This window comes from Galleria mellonella, unplaced genomic scaffold (assembly GCF_026898425.1).
Source record: "Galleria mellonella isolate WM207_F2 unplaced genomic scaffold, CSIRO_AGI_GalMel_v1 utg158, whole genome shotgun sequence".
Lineage (NCBI taxonomy): Eukaryota > Metazoa > Arthropoda > Insecta > Lepidoptera > Pyralidae > Galleria > Galleria mellonella.
In genome coordinates this window covers 640172-660525 of record NW_026442003.1, presented here as the reverse complement: position 1 = coordinate 660525, position 20354 = coordinate 640172, and the positions used below count along the sequence as shown (strand labels likewise).

The 20354-nt window shown below is 35.2% G+C and overlaps 2 protein-coding genes across 3 annotated transcripts in view; both read left to right on the top strand.

The window, feature by feature from the left end:
- Positions 1-7735, top strand: part of LOC113519512 (sericin 1-like) — a 31519-nt gene extending 23784 nt beyond the window's left edge. The window contains exons 51-63 of the mRNA XM_052892458.1: positions 171-854; positions 1367-1438; positions 1817-1861; positions 2069-2113; positions 2464-2484; positions 2673-2732; positions 2965-3141; positions 3387-3440; positions 3814-3864; positions 4526-4570; positions 5428-5448; positions 6554-6601; positions 7274-7735. Of these exons, the coding sequence (XP_052748418.1) occupies positions 171-854; positions 1367-1438; positions 1817-1861; positions 2069-2113; positions 2464-2484; positions 2673-2732; positions 2965-3141; positions 3387-3440; positions 3814-3864; positions 4526-4570; positions 5428-5448; positions 6554-6601; positions 7274-7548 (1598 nt within the window). The 3' untranslated portion in view covers positions 7549-7735. The remainder of the gene's footprint in view (positions 1-170; positions 855-1366; positions 1439-1816; positions 1862-2068; positions 2114-2463; positions 2485-2672; positions 2733-2964; positions 3142-3386; positions 3441-3813; positions 3865-4525; positions 4571-5427; positions 5449-6553; positions 6602-7273) is intronic.
- Positions 7736-9402: 1667 nt separating this feature from the next.
- LOC113520899 (lipase member I-like) lies at positions 9403-20183 on the top strand. Of its 2 annotated transcripts, none has more exons than XM_026906317.3 (8): positions 9403-9554; positions 14851-15022; positions 15809-15957; positions 16583-16681; positions 17396-17542; positions 18502-18700; positions 19191-19325; positions 20045-20183. In XM_026906317.3, the coding sequence occupies exons 1-8, from the start codon at positions 9506-9508 to the stop codon at positions 20100-20102; spliced, it is 1008 nt and encodes a 335-aa protein (XP_026762118.1). In that variant the 5' UTR covers positions 9403-9505; the 3' UTR covers positions 20103-20183. The 2 variants fall into 2 exon arrangements, with proteins under 2 accessions (XP_026762118.1, XP_052748419.1); XM_052892459.1 differs by lacking the exon at positions 9403-9554 and adding an exon at positions 14678-14714.
- The last annotated feature ends 171 nt before the right edge of the window (positions 20184-20354 follow it).

Here is a 20354-nt window from a genome sequence, read left to right as displayed (position 1 = left end):
TTTTATCATCTACGATCTATATTATATGTAAAAACAAAAAATTTATGTCGAAAAGTAAAATTTGAATTTTTCCGTAATGTCAAATAAAATATAATACTGAAAATGCTATAATCAATATCTAAAAAGTTTTTGCCATTCAAAATGATAATAATTTTATTTTCTTCTTCTAGATCTAGCTTCTTTGGGAGCGGAGATAAAGAAGAGAATTTCTGGATACGGACATTTCGACTTTAATGGTGCCTTGAAATCGGATTCAAACAGCAGCAATAGTTCCAATGGCCAGTCTGGTAACAATTCCAGCAGCTCAGACAACTCGAGCGACAACTCCAACAACAGCTCTGACAACAGTTCAAATAATTCAAACAATTCAAACTCAAATAACAACTCCAGCGACAATTCAAACAGCAATTCTAATAACTCAGACAATTCAAGTTCAAATGGCAGTTCCAACAATGGTTCCAGTGACAATTCAAGTAACTCAAACAATTCGAGTTCAAACGACAGTTCCAACAATGGTTCCAGTGGTAATTCAAGTGACTCGAACAATTCGAGTTCAAACGACAGTTCCAACAATGGTTCCAGTGGTAATTCAAGTGACTCGAACAATTCGAGTTCAAACGACAGTTCCAACAATGGTTCCAGTGGTAATTCAAGTGACTCGAACAATTCGAGTTCAAACGACAGTTCCAACAATGGTTCCAGTGGTAATTCAAGTGACTCGAACAATTCAAGTTCAAACGACAGTTCCAACAATGGTTCCAGTGGTAATTCAAGTGATTCGAACAATTCGAGTGATAGCTCTAACAACAGTTCAAATGGTTCAAGCAGTTCGAACAACGTACTCCAACCTTTTGGTAAGTAACAATTTAAAATTTGAATATGCTTTTTACTTTATTTATATGAACATTACATATAAAGTACTATGGACTTAACACCATCAGTACTCGTAGTGCATACAATAATAACAATTGACAGATGAGAGCTGAAGACATTTTCTTTTTGTAAATGCTAATTAATAATTTATTTATTTTAATTAAAGAATTATTAAATGATTTATTAAATACACGATAAATATAATTATTTATTAAAAAATAAACAATTAACTAGGTAATAGTATCGAATGGTACCGAAAAAAATTCGAGCAGCTCTTCGTAACACTGTCAGTCAGTCCAGCTGTCAAATTAGTATAGTTTAATTTTTTTTTTTCTTTTTTGAATCCTAACATTGGTTTTGAAAAAAATGTCGAACTTGACTGGTAGAATACTCCTTTTAATGATTCACTCTATACTCGTGTACAGGATAACTCTAATCTCTTGATTTATGACGATTCATTAATGATTAATAACATTTTTTTCTTTATTTCCAGGTTTCTTGGCTAAGGGAGTGACCAATGTTGCTGGAGACGCGAGCGCCATTTTGACTAGCATCTCCCATCTGAGTAAGTGCTTTTATATTAATTGCACCCCGCGGTATCTCCTCCACAATGTAGTATGTGTGTATTTATTTTATTATTTTTTAAATATTATAAGACAAAATTTTGTAAATGCAAATTACCAATTAGTCTTTATTGTACACAAACGTAATGATAAAAATATTTAAATTTAAACGTAATGTACAACGGTGAGCTTATCTCTAATAAGAGATTTCTTCCAGCAAATTATTATAGGATCATGAAAAATTAAAATATTACACAAACAACTAAAGCAAAGTAATATGATAAGTCAGTCGTAGTGACCAAAGCAAATCAATTCCTACAAAACAGCACCCGTTCACGAGTATGATGAGCGAAACATTTAATATTTTCTTTATTTTACAGAATTCCCCGGCACCTTCGATGACGCTATCAACGTCGTCATTGGCGGTAAGTTATGTTTTGTTTACATCGGTTTAAATTACTCTAAATTAATAATTAGAAACATTTTCGCTACTCATTGCCTGAAATATTGTAAAAAGAGACAGCAACGTCCGGCAACTTGTCGCTTCTCATGCGTGTTGATGAAAACGTGTGTTACAGATTATTTTGTTACTTACCTTAATTATTACAATTTGATTTTTCTTTCTTTTCTAGTGTCTCGTGCAGCAAGGAGCATCATTAACACTCTAATTCCTGGCCGTGAGTATATTTCTTTTTTTTTTACAGAAAAATAATATTATAAAACAATAAGTAAATTATTTTTTTCTTCGAAATAAAAGAAAGACGTAAAAGAAAATGTTAATTGGGAATAATTTGGACCTATTGTCGACTAATAATAAGTATAATTTAATAATATATATTTAAACTTATTCCAAAATAGCTATGATAAACAGTTTGTTTATTTTTTTCCATAGCACTTACACCATATCTTTCCTCACTACGACTTTGATAATCGTTTTCATTAACAGTTCTCCGATTTTTCAATTTTATAATGTCATTTTATTCATTATAATTATGTAATACTAATATGTATTTCATTTTTATTTCAGTTGGAACAATCTTTGGAAATAGTAAGTACATATTTTTATTATTTTTAATCCATGTTTTGTTTTCGTTTTTCGTCACAATAATTGGAAAATAATTTTACTGTCCAAATTTATGTTAAAATTTATAATTAAAATTAACAATTGATTATTAGTCAAATTTAATAAATAATTATGTTAACAATTTATTTATTAACATTTTTTGTTTTCCACAGTCGTCCTCGCCATTGCTAGGATCGTCATCTGCGTCGGCGGATCACTTGGTGGCAAGACAGGTAAATATATTATATGCACCTAAAATTAAGGTATTTAAATTAAATTTGTCTACATTGCCACTACAAGATATTTATAAGATCTTACATACATTATATTTACATGTACATTATAAACACATACGTCATACATTCCTGAGAGTATGATGAGATTTTATACATTCATCTGTACTCTATAATTTCATTGCCATCCTTTTTCTCCTTATAGTTTTTTATTTTATTTTTTCTATTCCAGGCTCCGCAGCACTTTGCCAGAACAATTACGGACAGCAATGGGGCTTGTCTAGTTACACCGGTGGCTACGCCAGTGCTGAAGCCGTCATCAAGTTCTACAACCTTGCACAAGTTCATTCCCAAGTGGACGATGTCGTCGGAAAGTACACGAATGGAAAAGGTGTCAGCTCTCTTTCAGGTGAGTTTCTTCTCCATAAGCGGTTCATTAGTTAGTGACGAGTCTAGTGAATTTAAAACAATAATTAACAAAAAATATATATTTGCTGCTCGTTGTACCACACAATGGCTGAGTGTGAGTGGCAAAGTTGAAAATGTCTGAAACTCAGCCACTTTAAATTAAATTAAATTTAAATCATATTAAAAACAAAAATGTTAATTTATTCTAATAAACTATTTAATAATGTTAATTAATTTCTGTTTCAGGCACCGATAAAATCGTTGTACAGTTGGTCACCGAATTGGGAGATCTATTTGACAGTAAGTACTTGATATTTTAATGTGTGTTCTATTATTTATTTAACTGACCGGCCCTGTGGTTCCGGCATAGAATAGGCCACCCCTTCCTATCCCGTCGTCGTAAGACGTGTCGTAAGGTGTCGTAAGAACCGACAAAGGGAGGGCGAGGGATGGGCAGCAGCGTCCCTCATAAAACACCTCTAAAGCCTGACTGCGGTTGCCAATCCGCCTGCCAAGCGTGGCAATTATTGGCAAAACCCCCCAAGGGGGAGGCTTATGTTCAGCAGTGGACAGTTAAAGGCTGATATGATGATTATGATGATATTTATTTAAATTTAATATAATTTGATAAGAATTTACGCAATGGTATACTAATCCACATTTTCTTTTACAGAGAACAGCGGTAAATTCAGTCACGAGGACTTCGTCACAGTTTTCGTCAAGGGTGAGTATTTTTCCCATTCTATAATTTTTGTTGGTACTTCACTAATATTAGGGATGTTGACATAAGTTTGTTCGATTGATGATTACTGTTGGCACCTTAACGCTTCTTCCGATCAAATTCAGAATTTTGCAGAGTTTGCCATATCTTAACAGTACTTTGTAGCTTTGACATTTTTGTGTATGAATTTCAAATGAAAGTTTCACGAAATAGATGGGAATCTAGATGGATATAGATGTTATATTTAAATAAAACTTATTCCATTGCAAACATACATTTATTAACTTCTAAGAGAGTGAACAAAGGTGGGAAAGCAACCGGAAAATCCGCTAGGACATACATGTCAACTAATGTCATCTGTCAATTAAGATGCGTTCCTTTTATACATATTTCAACCAGGTACGTTCATCTTGCAATAGATATTGGGATATAGAACTAAGTTCTACCGATAAGAGAGGAGCCAAATCTTACAGATCTAGTGCGTATACATGAGACGAGTTATGGTAGATGAAGTAACAGATGGATAAATACCTTTGGCACTCGGTTCTCTCCGCCTATGGAAAGCTAGAATGCAAATAGAATTGCTAAAGCAACTATCTTTCTAAGAAATCTATCTCCTTTTTACCCTATATACCAAAGTAACCTATTTTTTATTATTTTCCAGTTTCCACTGTCATTGGTGTGGTTGGCAACAGTTACTCTAGCGGACGTGAGTATTATTTTGATTGTTTATTTGTTTGTAACTTGTATTAATGACTGAAAAGACAGATTTATTGCTAAATAAACCATTACTTGCAAAACATAGAAATAAGTGTATGCAGTATTGAGGTTATGTAAAATCTATTTTTTGTTTATACAACTTACAATGGCAAACAAGCTGACGGCCCACTTGATGGAAAGTGGAAACCGTCGCCTATAGACATGAGCAGTACCATGGACATAACAGAGTATTCTTTTTCACTCATGATATTCCCCATGCGTTGATATTCCTGTGAACTGAGGTGTTATTCCTCTGTACCCTATAAATTCACTGCCATATCCCACCCTTCAAACCGAAACACCGCCATGCAAACACAACTGCTTTACGGTCGAAACATGAATAGGACACGAATACTTTTGTACAAAGTCTGTTTTTTTTTATATTGCATTTTATATATTTATTGTTTTATTAATTCGAATATTTGTATCGCCGTATCGTTCCGGCATAGAATAGGCCACCCCTTCCTTTCCTGTCAGTGTCGTAAGAGGCGACTAAGAAGGGCGTGGGATGAGCAGCAGCGTCCCTCTTAAAACATCTCTAAAGCCTAACTGCAGTTGTTAATGTGCTTGCCAAGCGTGGCAACTACTGGCAAAACCCCCCAAGGGGGAAGCTTATGTTTAGCAGTGGACAGTTAAAGGCTGGTATGATGATAATGTTATGTAGAGAGTGTAAACGGTGAACTTATCACAATAACTATTACAGCGACATCTATCCATCAATTGTTAAAGCAATATATTATAAATAGCACTAAAAATATTTTGTGATTTGATTTACTAATCACGGTTTTGTTTTTTTTTTTTTTACAGTCGGTGTAAAACTTGTCGATGGTAAGTATTTTTATTAATAATAATAATAATAAATACGCTTAACTTAAAGATGAAATCACAAGAATCTGGAAACAAGAAAAAGTTTGCATAGTACCGATAGTCCTCTCGTCTACAAGTGTCATTCCCAACCATTTACACCATAGTCTAAAACAAATAGGTCTACGAAAACATCTCTACATCTCCCTACAAAAGGCTGCCGTATTAAATACTTGCAGAATAGTCAGAAAATTCTTAGATATAGATGAGGATGAAGTAGCCACCTGACATACACAAACATAACCTTCCATTCCAACATACACACTGCACTTACTTGGTCACGTACCTGTAAGTATAGTATAATTACCAACGTTAAAAGAAGAAAAGCTGAGAAATAAACAATTCAATGTAAATAATAATAACTTTATTTGCAATGATTTTGTGTATAAAACATTTGGTCTTATAAATTAAAAGTACCTTACAAAATCTACTTAGGCCAAGCGTGCAAATATTGAAAACAAAAATTACAATGATTTAATTTTAATTTTTTTTGTAGCATTTAAATATTACGAAATTAAAAAAATTAAATATTTATTTTAATAATTTACTTATTATAGCATCATTTATGACTACATTTTTTTATAAAATACCTTAATATAAGATCGAAAAAGAAAAATAGCATATCAATTATAAGCATATATTAAAAACATATCGAAACTTACAAATAAGTAAAAAAATTTGCACTTAATAAATTAAATAATTGATAATAATTATAATCCAGCGATAGAAACATAATTGGCCATATGGTTCCGCCATAAAATAGGCCACCCATTCTTTCTGTGGGTGTCGTAAGAGGCTATTAAGAGAACTTAATGGTAGAGAGACGAACAGCAACGGCCTTCTTAAAACATCTCTTAAAGCCAAACTACGGTTGCCAACCCGCCTCTCAAGCGTGGCAACTACTGACAAAACTTCCCTTACAGGGAAGGCTTATGTTCAGCAGTGGACAGTCAACAGCCGAATTGATGAATGATAATGATAGAAACATAAAATATTAGTATTGTTTAACGTACGTTTAAACAAATTGAATAAAGTAAGATTATTAAAAATATTCTGTCCTCTTTTTCAGCCGTAATCTCCTACGCTGAAAGCAGTTTCAAGGCTCAAGGATATTCTGGTGAGTTTTACGGCCTTTTCCCATCTTATGTTATGTACAAAAACTGCTGTGTGTTCCCAATATAGAATGGGCCATCCCTTTTTTCCCCTGGGTGTCGTAATAGACGATTATGGAAACTTAATAGTCGAGGAATGGACAGCAGGGTTCCAATTAAAACAATTGTGGGATCATCGGCTGTAGTGTTGGCACAGTATACGTACAGTGCGAGCATTGTAGCGGACGCACCATACTGATATTGTTATGAAATGTGGTTTTATTTGCTTAACGGATGCTTATGTTTTGCGCTGTGGATAACTATAATTGGCTAATATGTAGTAAATGTAATTTAATATGTATTCAATGTTGTAAAAAGCTGTTGTTATCCCAAATAAAATAAAATACTAAAAATCACCAAAGGCAATAAATAAACTAAATAAAAATAATAATAAACTGGCAAAACCTCCCTTTATGGGAGAGGCCTATGTTCAACAGTAGAGTATAACAGCTAGTATTATGATATATAAAAGTTACAAAATATACGTCTAAATATAAAACAAAAATTTTTCATATTAACAACTAAAATGTGATAATTAAATTTATATTTAAAATCTCGTATTTTGTCGCAGTCAACGCCAATATTTAAGTAGATTTTATTATATCAAATAATAACATTGTTCTCTTTCCTTTCTCCAGATCTGGTTTCCTTGGGATCAGAGATTAAGAAGAGAATTTCTGGATACGGACGCTTCGACTTCAACGGTGCCTTGAAATCGGACTCGAACAGCAGCAATGGTTCCAACGGCAGTTCCAACAACAGTGCCAACTTGGGTGGCAGTTCCAACAATGGATTCCACATCGGTGGCAGTTCCGACAATGGACTCAACTTAGGTGGCAGTTCCAACAATGGACTCAATTTAGGGGGCAGCGGCAAAGCAAGCGGTAGTTTAGGTGGAAGTTTAAACTTATGAGAACGTCAACTATCCTGATTTATTGATTACAGCTCCTCATGTAATTTAATTGTGAAATGTCTTTCATTAACGATAAGCGTACTTTTAATTGATTTTATAAAATTAATGATTTTAAACCAAAAACTTATAGAATTTTTGTTTAATCCTCTTTTTCTAGTTTCTGCTAATAAATTTTGATCATATCTTACCTTCAGTGTTTTCTTCACTTACCTTTGTCTTATTCTCCCCCATAAGGGTAGTTTTGCCAGTAGTTGCCACGTATATATATATATATATATATATATATATATATATATATATATATATATATATATATATATATATATATATATATATATATATATATATAGTCTTTTGGTGTTATGAAATACATTACATTTCAATACATATTGTTTTTTATTAAAAAAAGAACTATAGCCAGTGTCATTCGGGATAATGTATGGATTCTAACGACATTTTCATACAACTAAAGTGATGGTATTTACGAATAAGATTTAATAAAGTCACTTTACAGAAAAGTATAAACACAAGTACAGAAGGAGAGCAATAGTAATGAGCGTAAAAATTGAAATATAAAACGGCAACTGTTATTTGCCATTTTGTTAGTATGCGTGCGATTGACTGTATCAATGTTACTGAATATTCCTCGTTTAGAGATGAAACACGTGGCGCAACATGTGCATAGACTGGATAACGGTCGGAGATTCATAACTAATATGGAAGGTCATAGAACTTCTGCTAATAACAATAGTAGTCAATCATCAAATGGTGGCAGTCGCACGCGTACTTACGGTAGCGGAATTAAACAAAATAATTCCAATCAACTAATCAGCAACTAAATTCGGTGTTGTTTGTTTGTTTTGAAAAGTTCTTTATTTATCATAATTATTTACAAATATAATAAATTCCAGTGTACGTAAACCTAGAATTTAGTATCAGCCAAATATTCAATGATGTTTTTTGTGGAACTAAATTTACTTATAAAAATGACTATCATAACAAAATATACAAAGGACTGTGCTCAGAGAAATTGTTTAATATGATGCCATCGGCCACTTTCTACCATCGTACAGCTCGCTAGCGACAAAGAGTTCACCCGCCTACCTTAGAGTTCCTTAGAGAGAATACAGAGCAGTTTCAAAGATATTTTCTCTCACAAACGCTCAGGTTATGGAATGATCTACCTGTCGAGATTTTTCCAAAAGACTATAGCATGGGGTTCTTCAAAAAAAGAATAAAGAGATTTCAGAGTTAGCAAACGCGCGTAATGCCCCTGGTATTGCAAGCGTTCATAGGTTACGGTGACCGCTTACCATCAGGTAGGCCATATATTTGTTTATCACATCAGTGGTATGTGATATTTATATGTTGTATTTAACGTATGTATATATATGTATATGTGTGTGTGTATGTATGTATGTATGTGTATATATGATGTGTATGTATATGTGTATATATATATATATATATATATATATATATATATATATATATATATATATATATATATATATAATTATTTATAATTGATGTAAATATTTATTTTAATTTCTGTCTTGCACTACTACTGCCCACTCACTACTTCCTATGCCACTGCGTTAGGTTGACTGGAAGAGATCTCTTTTAGAGATAAGTTCGCCTTTGGTAACATTGTTATTAACTTATTGTTGTTACTGTATGTTTTAGTGCAATCAAGAATATATATATATATATATATATATATATATATATATATATATATATATATATATATATATAAATGTTAGTTCAATTTATAAAAAGCGACCTTGACTGTAATCTCTCTGATAAATCAGAGTACAGGTGTTAATATTCAAAACTAAATATGAAATAGCCTATCATATAATTCCATTGATTATAATTATCATTCGAAATGATAAATAACACTATGTGATACCTATATATTGTCTATTTTGGTTAATTAATTAGTTCGAGCAAAATGGTTCGTTGCATTAGTGTGTTGGCTCTATTTTTCGCTGCTGTTTCAGGTAATTAAACAAAGAGACTTTTTTTATACAACTTAGAACGGCAAACAAGCTGACAACTCACCTGGTGGAAAGTGATAACTGTCGCCATGAGCAGTACCATGCACATAACAGAGTATACTGTTTCGCCCATGATACACCCCATGCGTTGCCATTCCTGAGGACTCGGGTGTTATCCCTCTGTACCCTGTAAATTCACGGCATATCCCACCTTTCAAACGGAAACACAGCCATGCAAACACAACTGCTTCACGGTTGAAACACGAATGGAACAGAGGCACCCAAGCAATCGACTTTTGTACAAAGTCTTCCTCTGTAAAAAAAACTTTGTACAAAAATCGTCTGTTTGAATATCTATGTCAAATTAAAATCATTTTTATTCGAATAGACTTGTTTACAAGCACTTTTAAATCGTCACCTTTTTTAAAACTACTTCAGGGTTCGTAAGGTTGTTATCTGTTGAGAAGAGCCCGCAAGGAACTCAACAGTTACTCTTTTAAATCTCTGTTAAGATTATGTGTATTTATTTAAATGTACAATATCTAAAGTTACATGGTCGTTAAAAGCCCGTGCATGATCGACTAACACCATGCACATTTGTCATTCAAATAATCGTTTAGTGCGTAATAGGTTTGGTTCAATAAATATTTTTTAATAACAGTTTTAAACTTATTAAAAGGTAGATCCAAAATATCCTTCGGTATCTTATTGTGACATTTAATGCTCATTTCCATTAAAAACTTATTAACTTTTTCTAAAAGACATTTCGGAACAGCAAGTTTGTATTTGTATCTAGTGTTAAGATTCGTAAGATCGCTGTTTTTAAGAAACAGTTGAAGATTCCTGCGTATATGTTTGTCCAACTCGTGTTTGGTGTAAAGCCATGCTTGCATGACTGTATTATGGTTTAAAAGGTGGCTTATGTCAGTTAAATTACAGACTACAGAGGCATAACACCATATGAATCAGGAATGGCACATAACCGCGAGGGGAACATGGGTATCACAGTGTATTCTGTGACATCCATAATACTGTTCATATGGATTGTAAATTTTTTTATGCATTACCACCTTATGCATTACCTCTCTTATCTTCTCATCAGCTACCTTCGAGCGTATATTTCCAACCAATCTCAAATATAAGGAAGTTTTCAATTCGATTATATTTTTCTTTTATATTTGTTACTTGTTACTTGTTGTTGTGTTATTTGAAAAGATGTTTTTTTATATATTTAATTTTTTTGTAAAATAATAGGGAAATAAATTACATATGTGTGGGGGGAAGATATCGTTAATAAAGCGGACTACCAGTCCCATTGCTAGCAATATGCCCAACTAGGTCGAGCTCCACGTGGTCCTGCCTGGAAACCATCAGGCTAAACTTTAGGTTAATTCATCACAATGGGCTAACTGGCCTAATTTTTTATCCTCACCTATTATCCCTCGCTAGTGCTCCGCCAGTGTATACTGCTAGAGCAGGCGGGGTTACCAGCCCATTATTATCCATTAAAAAAAATTACTTAAGTGTTAATTGCATATATATTTAGATGCAACCATATTTTTCCGGGGGGAAAGGGATTGTTAATAATGGAGAGTGAGAATCCCATTGCTAGCAATATACCCAACCAGGTCGACCTCCTCGCGGTTCTCCCTGGAAATTATCATGGTTAATTGGTCCTGGTGAAATCATCATGATGGGCTAACTGGCCTGTTTTCATTCTCATCTATTACCCTTCAATGGTGCTCCGCCAGCGTATCCCGTTAGCGCAGGCGGGGTTACCATACCATTTTCGCCCATAAAAAAAAACATATTTTTCCTTTCATGGCGTGCAAAAATTTTAAATATTATATATTCCATAATATTAATACTTATCTACATTACTTTTAGAATTTATTACTTACATTATTTCACGTCATTTTGTTTTTATTTTTTTTATACAACTTAGAATGGCAAACAAGCTGACGGCCCACCTGATGTAAAGTGGTAACCGTCGCCTATAGACATGAGCAGTACCACGGACATAACAGAGTATACTGTTTCGCCCATGATACCCCCCATGCGTTGCCATTCCTGGGGTGTTATTCCTCTGTACCCAGTAAATTCACGCCATATCCCACCCATCAAACCGAAACACAGCCATGCAAACACAACTGCTTCACGGTAGAAACACGAATGGGACAGAGGTTATGTCAGATAAGTTACATTCATCACGATATCAGCCTTTGACTGTCCACTGCTGAACATAAGCCTCCCCTTGGCGGGTTTTGCCAGTAGTTGCCAAGCTTGGCAGGCAAATTGGCAACCGCAGTTAGGCTTTGGAGATGTTTTAAGACGGACGCTGCTACTTATCCTTCGCCTATTAAATTCTCTTAATCGCCTCTTCCAATACCCACGGGATAGGAAGAAGTGGCCTATTCTATGCCGGGACCACATGGAAATTTATAAATTTATAAGTAGTTTTAAAACTTCATAAATACTTAGATAGATAGATAGATACTCTTTATCGTTTCCTCCAAAAGATTACAATAGTAAACTTATTATAGATACAAACAATTACAAGAAATAATCACAGTGAGAAAACAATGGGCGGCCTTATCGCTAAGAGCGATCTCTTGCTGCCTGCAATCTCAATGCCTCAAGTCGAACTGTTTATAATTACTCCTCTGCATCTTTGGATGGAGAGGAGTAATTATAAACAGTTCGACTTGAGGCACGAAACTCTGTTTATTTTTAAATACATATATAGATATATACGTACAATAGTGTGAATATACTTTTTTTTTAATATTATTTTAAGGGCTTTTACCTTCTTCAGGTATATCAGTCCTATTGTACCCTGAACTGATTTCTCAAACGAAACTTTATCTACTTTCCCTAGACGCGGAAAGAGAAGAATTAATGGGTGTAAATACAGTTAATACAATGTTTTTTGAGAAATTACAGACAAAGTCACGGTGAGTCGTTAGTTGAATGTAAATCAAATTATTGTGTATTGTACACTGATATGCATTATCAATAGTCAACAGGAAGGGGATTAGGTCTAATCTCATATTTAGTTCCATTTGTCATTTCATATCTTCGTCCACAATCAATCATGGATTAATCGATAAGTAACGCTTCAATGAAAACAAATTTAGGAAATAATCAATTTTAATATTCTACATATGTGTTGCCACGTGGTCTCGGTATAGAATAGGCCACCCCTTCCTTTTTCATGCGTGTTGTAAGAGACGATTAAGGACTTAATGCTCGAGGAATGGGCATTAGCGTCGCTTTTAACACACCAAAAACCAATACGTGTTTCTACGGTGAAGCAGTTGTGTTTGCATGGCTGTGTTTCGGTTTCAAGGGTGGGATATGGCAGTGAATTTACAGGGTACAGAGGAATAACTGAGTCCTCAGGAATGGCAACGCATGGGCGGTATCATGGGTGAAACAGTATACTCTGTTATGTTCATGGTACTGCTCATGTCTATAGGCGACCTGCTATATCAAATCTCACTACGTGTCCCAACCAAATCACGAAGATTAAATGCCACCTTATTTCTTCTATTTGTTGCCACTAACTATAATAAAAATTCATATTTCTGGCGTGCAAGCGATAATTTTAATAAAATATGGTATGTAGAGAGCTCGATTTAGATTTATTTATTTATTTAACACTTTATTGCACCAACATAACAAGATTTGTTGAACAATTTTCAATACGTAAAGTGTAGTACCTACAAAAGGCGGTCAAGATTTATTTAATTCTAAGATAAGACCTCAAGACGTGTGTTGAGTCAGTGGTTCTTTGATGGTTCATCTTTGAGCGCGTGATTTTATCTTTTAATTTTGCATAACTGCCTACCTATAATTTTTTTTTTATTAATGGGTGATAATGGAATGGTAACCCCACCCGCGCTATCGGTATACACCGGCGGGGCAACAGTGAAGGATGATAGGTGAGGAGATGAAGCAGGTCAGTTAGCCCATCGTGACGAATTCAACAAGAATTGTTCACGATGGTTTCCAGGGGGAACACTTAAAGATATTCGTACCTTGAACCTTGTTCCTTGAACAGTAACGGAACTCTTCAAAGATTGGTAGTAAGAATTAGCAGAACTGTCAGTAGATTTCACTTATACAGTTTATAAGGTCCAAACAAATAACACAATATATATATATATATATATATATATATATATATATATATATATATATATATATATATATATATATATATATAAACGAACACACAATATCACTTGATGTTAAAATTAAAATAATATTTAAACCATCTACTAATTTTCTATTTTCGTAATAAACGACAGTCAACAATTGCTAGGCAACACACGCAATAGGTGTCACACCGCATTTAAATTTTGGAACCAATCAAAAAGTATTAACAGGAACCACGTGGAGGTCGACCTAATCGGGCATACTGCTAGCAATGGGGCTATCAAACTCCATTGCTAACAATCCCTTCCCCTCTACCTATAATGTTTGTACTTTTATAATGTTGTTATTCTAAGTTTAATTCAGTCCGTTGTAAGTATTAGCGATGTCATGTGCATTAGTTAAATCTTGCTTTTATTTGGGAAAACCTGCAATTGATTTTTTGCTTTTAATGTTTTTTTTTATTATAAAATTTTTTAGCTGTTGGTTTTTTATATACACCGTACGTTCGCGACTTAAAACATACTGGCCTCTCACCGCCCTGTCGTATTCCCTTTTATCAATTTCCTTTGTAAAGTATGTCTTCATTCTTTCTGGGAATTTGTGTGTGGGAACAGCTATTGTGCAATATGTATTGGCATGTTGTAGTATGGTTTGAAAGGAGTTTGCACCCGTAACAACTACAATAACAAGCTTGGTGATGTAGACTGTCATAATAACAGATAACAGTTTTATCTGCATATTTACTGTAAATCTTTAATTATTTTTATTTATTTACCTAAATATGAGATAAAACGATAAGATATGTGGTTTCCGTCTTATTTTAATGGATGATAATGGAAATTGACTAACGGTATACGCTCATGGGGCACCAGTGAAAGTGGTAGGTGAGAATGAAACAGGACGGTTTTTTTTAATGGATAATAATGGAGTAGTAATCCCGCCTGCATTAACGGTATACACCGGCGGGGCACCAGTGAGGGATGATAGGTGAGGATGAAGCAGGTCAGTTAGCCATTCATCATATTATGCCTATGTACCCTGTAATTTCATCCCCATATCCCACCCTTGATACCTTAAAGTGTAACTTTAAAACAGAGTAAAGTTAATTTTTTTGTTATTTATTTTAATTTCTTTTCAGCATCCTCTATTGCTGATAATGTGATCAGCAAATTCGGCAACCAGCTGAGGTTTCAGCACGTCCCCAATGATGAGGGTGGCGCTACACTAACCGACAACTGGTTAAAAGTCGCTGACTTAATTCCATCAGCATACTTGCCAACCAGGGACAACCAGTTCCACCTCTTCACCAGGTAAGTAATAATAATAATAATTTATTTACTCGAAATGTGGTGCAAATAGACTTAAATGATAACAGAGCTACACGTTTCACTTTATCTAAAGGCATGCAAATTTTGTCTCAGTACGATTTTTTATTTTTTTATTTTTATACAACAAAAGGAGAAAGAGAACTGTATCATTTCCACATAGGGTTAGGACAAGCACCGACAGCATTCTAAAAGTAATAGGCGATAAATATAACTCGCCTATAATTGGGCATTTCGTTCAGATGCTGATCTCGGTGAGCAGTTCCTGACCTGCTTTAATTAATTTGCTTTTCTGTTTTTACTAACATAGTTTGTAAGAAAACTGTTACTAACAAAATGGACCAAATTGTAGTCTGAATAATAAAGTATATTATTATTACTATATATAAATTCACGCCATATCTCACCCTTCAAACCGAAACACGGCCATGCAAACACAACTGCTTCGCGGTTGAAACACGAATGGGAAAGAGATACCCAAGCAATCAGTACTGGGTACTGAGGAATAACACCAAAGTCCTCAGAAATGGCAACGCATGGGGAGTATCATGGGCAAAACAGTATATTCTGTTATGTCCATGGTACTCCTCATGTCTATAGGCGACAGTTACCACTTTACATCAGGTGGGCCGTCAGCTTGATTGCCATTCTAAGTTGTATAAAAAAAAAAGTTCATAGTACTGTTCATATCTATAGGCGCAGGTTATTGCTTTCTATCAGATGGGGTAAATTGTTAGCCATTCAGGATATCACAGTCTTAATTATTTTCAGAGACAACCCCACAGTCAGCCAGCCACTTCTGCTCTACAACGGTGCTTTGCTCCTAAACAGTAACTTCAACGCTTCACGCCGCACCGTCATCCTAATCCACGGTCATGGAGGCTCAGCTCTGTCCAACTTCAACCTTGTTCTGATACCTAGTAAGTTTTCGTCACGAAGAACCAATTGAGCGGACTTCATCCACATCTTTTTATCTTTCACCGGCATCCATCTTTGTATAACTTATTATTCTGAGTACCTCGGTAGTGTACCAGTTTAAGGAGGAGTGGAGGGGAGGAAGGAATTGTTAATAATTAGGTTATCCACCACATTGCTTATAATATACCCTATCAGGTTCATCTCCACGAAATTCCCGAAATCACGAAAATCAAAGAATCACGAAAAGAATGGGGATTCTATGCCGGAACCACACGATGTGGTCTGCCGACAATTGTTGGTGATTCTAAATAAATAATAACAGTTTTTTTATGCAACGAATGGCAAACAAGCTGATGGCCCACCTAATGGAAAGTGGTATCCGTTGCCTATAGACATGAACAGTAACGTAATGAGCGTAACATAATGTACTGCGTCGCTCATGATATCTCTCATGCATTACTATTCCTGGGGACTATGGTATTATGCCTCTGTATCATGCCATATCCCGCTCTTCAGACCGAAACAGCTGTGTAAGCACAACTGCTTCAAGACAGAAACACGACTGGGTTGCCACACTTTGGTTAGCTAAGGTTACGAACGCTTTTAATACCTATAATTATTTTGCAGGTTATTTGGCCGCTGCTGATGTGAACGTAATCCTTGTGGACTGGAGCCGTGGCGCCAACTCCAATACAGTTCTTAGTTTAGTCAACATAGCTTTGTCAGGCAAGTAAATTAGAATACTTTGAAACCAACTTCAAAAAGAATTCGGTTGTATTTTTTATGTTCCTTACCTCATAACTCTGTTAGTTGCAAACCGATCTGCAAAATTCTTTTTTAACTTAAAGAATATACTTAGAAAATGGCCCCATACAAATTATACTAAAATCCGTTCAGTTAGAACTAGAACAAAAAGCTCGACTAATTTCGGGACCATTTGGGACCCTTGTTCATGAGCGGCAGTAACATAAGGTCCGGAAACTAGCCGAGCTTTCTTGACCAAATTACACGTAAGATAAACCGGTAGTTATTACAGGAAAGGAATTGATAGTAATGGTCTAAAAACCTCATTGCTTGCAATGTACAGTTTTTGGGGGAAAGGGATTGTTAGCAATAGAGTTTGACAGCCTCATTGCTAGCAATATACCTTATTAGGTCGACCTCCACGTGGTTCCCCCTGGAAACCATCGTGAACAATTCTTGTTGAATTCGTCACGATGGGCTAACTGACCTACTTCATCCTCACCTATCACCCTTCACTGGTGCCCTGCCAGTGTATACCGATAGCGTAGGCGGGGTTACCATTCCATTATCATTCCTTAAAAAAAATTTACAGTTTAAGCATGACCGAGTAATATATGTTTGTACCTAAGAGAAATACAAACAATTTTAGAATTTTATTGATGTATTAAGTAAAATCATCATCTATTTATTTTTCAGCTCGCAATGTTAAGAATTTTATTGAATTCGTCACATCAACTACCGGCCAGTCATTGGCTGACGTCAGCCTGGTTGGAGTAGGACTTGGCGGTCTCCAGGCCGGTCTCATCGGCAGGAGATTGAGGAGACAAGTCGGATATATCGCGGGTAAGAGCAATGCTTCATTAGATCATAGTAAAAAGGTAAACAAAGTAATCCATTCGACCAATAATATTTTAGTCCAACTTGAAAGATAGGTTAATTTATATCCCGATAAGTAAAAATGGCATCTGGCAGATAGCGGTAGGGTGCTAAACGTTTGACGGATTAGCTAATAAATATATCAATAATTAATACAAGTTTAAAAATAAAATATAAACCTAATAAGAAGTCTATCTATCCTATTTAAGAGCTGCGCTCTTGTCGGTGGAGCTCTTGCCACTCACTACGATTTTCAGCGAGTCTCTTCACCTCTTGATACGACACGACACCAACTCCTTCCTTGATCTGCCTGATGTAACTATGTCTCGGTCTCCCTCTCCCTCTCCTTCCTTCTATCTTACCTTCTATTATAATGTTCATAAGTTCGTCGTGTCGTATCAAGTGTCCCAACATTTTACCCCTTCTGTCCTCAATAGTTCTAATAATTTGTCTTTTTTCCTTAACCCTAAGCAGGGCCTCCTCATTGCTAATTCAATCCCTCCAGCTAATTTTCTTCATCCTTCTCCAGCACCACATTTCAAAGGCAGATAATAAGAAGTGTGGACTAAAATACTATTTAGTGACAAAAATCAAAAACGGAATGTTGCGTTAGTTTGGTCATTTGGCGAGGATGAATGAAAAAAGAATTACGAAAGAGATTTATCGAGCACGAATGAACGGAAATATCGGTAGGGGCCGCCCTAGATAGACATATGTCGACCAAATAGACGACATCCTGAAGAAGAGCCAAATTAAAAGTACCCGTAACCGGCGAGCGTGTATGAATAGATTGATGAGTGTGGAGGAAGCGAAAGAGCACTGTTTGAATCGAAGCATTTTTGCGTTCCTATATTTCTGCCTAACCCTATAGGAGACAAGCGTAACGGATATGTATATATGTATAAGCCTATAATAATTTATTTCAGCCCTGGACCCAACATACTGGAGTGCGGTTCACGAACTGTTACCCCAGTTCAGGGCCAACGATGGAGTCTACACTGAAGTTATCCACACCAATGTGGGCAACAGGGGATACATCAAGCCTATGGGCCAAGTGGATATCTACCCCAACGGTGGAATAAACATGCCTGGTTGTGGACGAGATGACGCCTGCGATCAGGAGAGGTGAGTCTTCAAGTGATTTCTAACAGGACATTAAGGGGGGGAAAGGGTTGTTAGTAATGGGGTCAAATAGCTCCATTACTAGCAATATACCCTGTCAAGTCGACCTCCACGTGGTTCCCCCTGGAAATCTTCGTGGCTAATTCTAGTTGAATTCGTCAGGATGGGCTAACTGACCTGCTTTCATCCTCACCTGTCATTTATCACTGGTGCTCCACCGGTGTATACCGATAGCGCAGACGGGGTTACCATACCATTATCACTCATTAAAAAAATGTATGTGTATGAATGTGTGTTTCTGTACTGTAAATGAACGTATATAATAAATGTACCCTACATTTTACATTATAATACAATTTTCCCAAATTTTCCACGGAAACGAAGATATGTGCATTTAAATTAATGGAATTTTTCAAAAATTTCCCCGATAATGAAAATCAACATTCTCGCGGAAAATATTAAAACTAATATTTATAAACAATTTTTATTTCAGAGCATATTATTATTGGGCAGAGGCTTTAACCAGCGGCGGCTTCACCGCCCGCCAGTGCACCGACTACGAGGAGGCATTGCTGCAGGAGTGCCAAGGAGCCACGCTGACCTTGGGAGGCATTGAACCAAAAACTGGGTAAGTTTTTAACTAAACTAACCTCATGAGGAGGAAAAATTTGATAATTCATTACTAGCTGATCCGGCAGACTTCGTACTGCCTAAATCGATAAATAAAAGATCTAAACTTAAATTGTAGAAAATAAATTTAAAACAAACAAAAGGAATCAATAATTAATAAAAAATCTACATAAAAATAATCTGAAAGATAGTTAACAACTTTCTTATTTATTCACCTTTTAAACCTTCTCTGGACTTCCACAAATAATTCAAAACCAAAATTAACTACCTTTACTATTACTTATACTGTTTTAATACTAAGAGTCAGCTCAACCTACCTGGTGCCCCAAACAAAATTTTTGATGATGCCCTCAATACCCAAAACAGCGGTCCTACCATGAAATGTTTTCCAAAATTTCGGATCCGAACGAAACAAAAATTTGATGCTAAAATTACATGATACGTACCGTTTAAAAATATTAAAAATGCTAAAGTATCGTACCTTTGAACTTTTATGGTAGGATTTATGACAAATTAAATGTTAAGCTCCACTTAGAAGGTCTTCGGTACGAACAAAAACACAAAATTGAGCCCGAAAATTCGGAATTTCATTTCATGGTAGACCCCCAGGTCACCGACATTGTTATGTTTAAGGGGTTGGAAGAGAAGGCAGGTGACAATTGTCAATTTCTTCCCTTTTTCTGTAGATAGACTCTATAGTTTTCTTTTTTGTTACAGTGCCTCCGGTATCTACTCGCTACAAACAAACCCTAGCCCACCATTCTCTCAGGGATAAATAATATTTAGTTATCGTGTATAAAGCTGAACGAATATTGATAATTGTTTTATTGTTATAATTAAAAAAAAATAAAGCTGTTGTCTTTTTTTATTTCATCCCTAATTATCTCGTCCTTAAATGTATTTGTTTATACAGCAAGGTTCACGTCTATGTATATACCGCGAAAGTATTACGTCACAAATATTTAAGGTTGTAGGTGTAACTGCGCTTAGCCTTTACCTTATGAACGGAAATAGAAAATAACCGAGC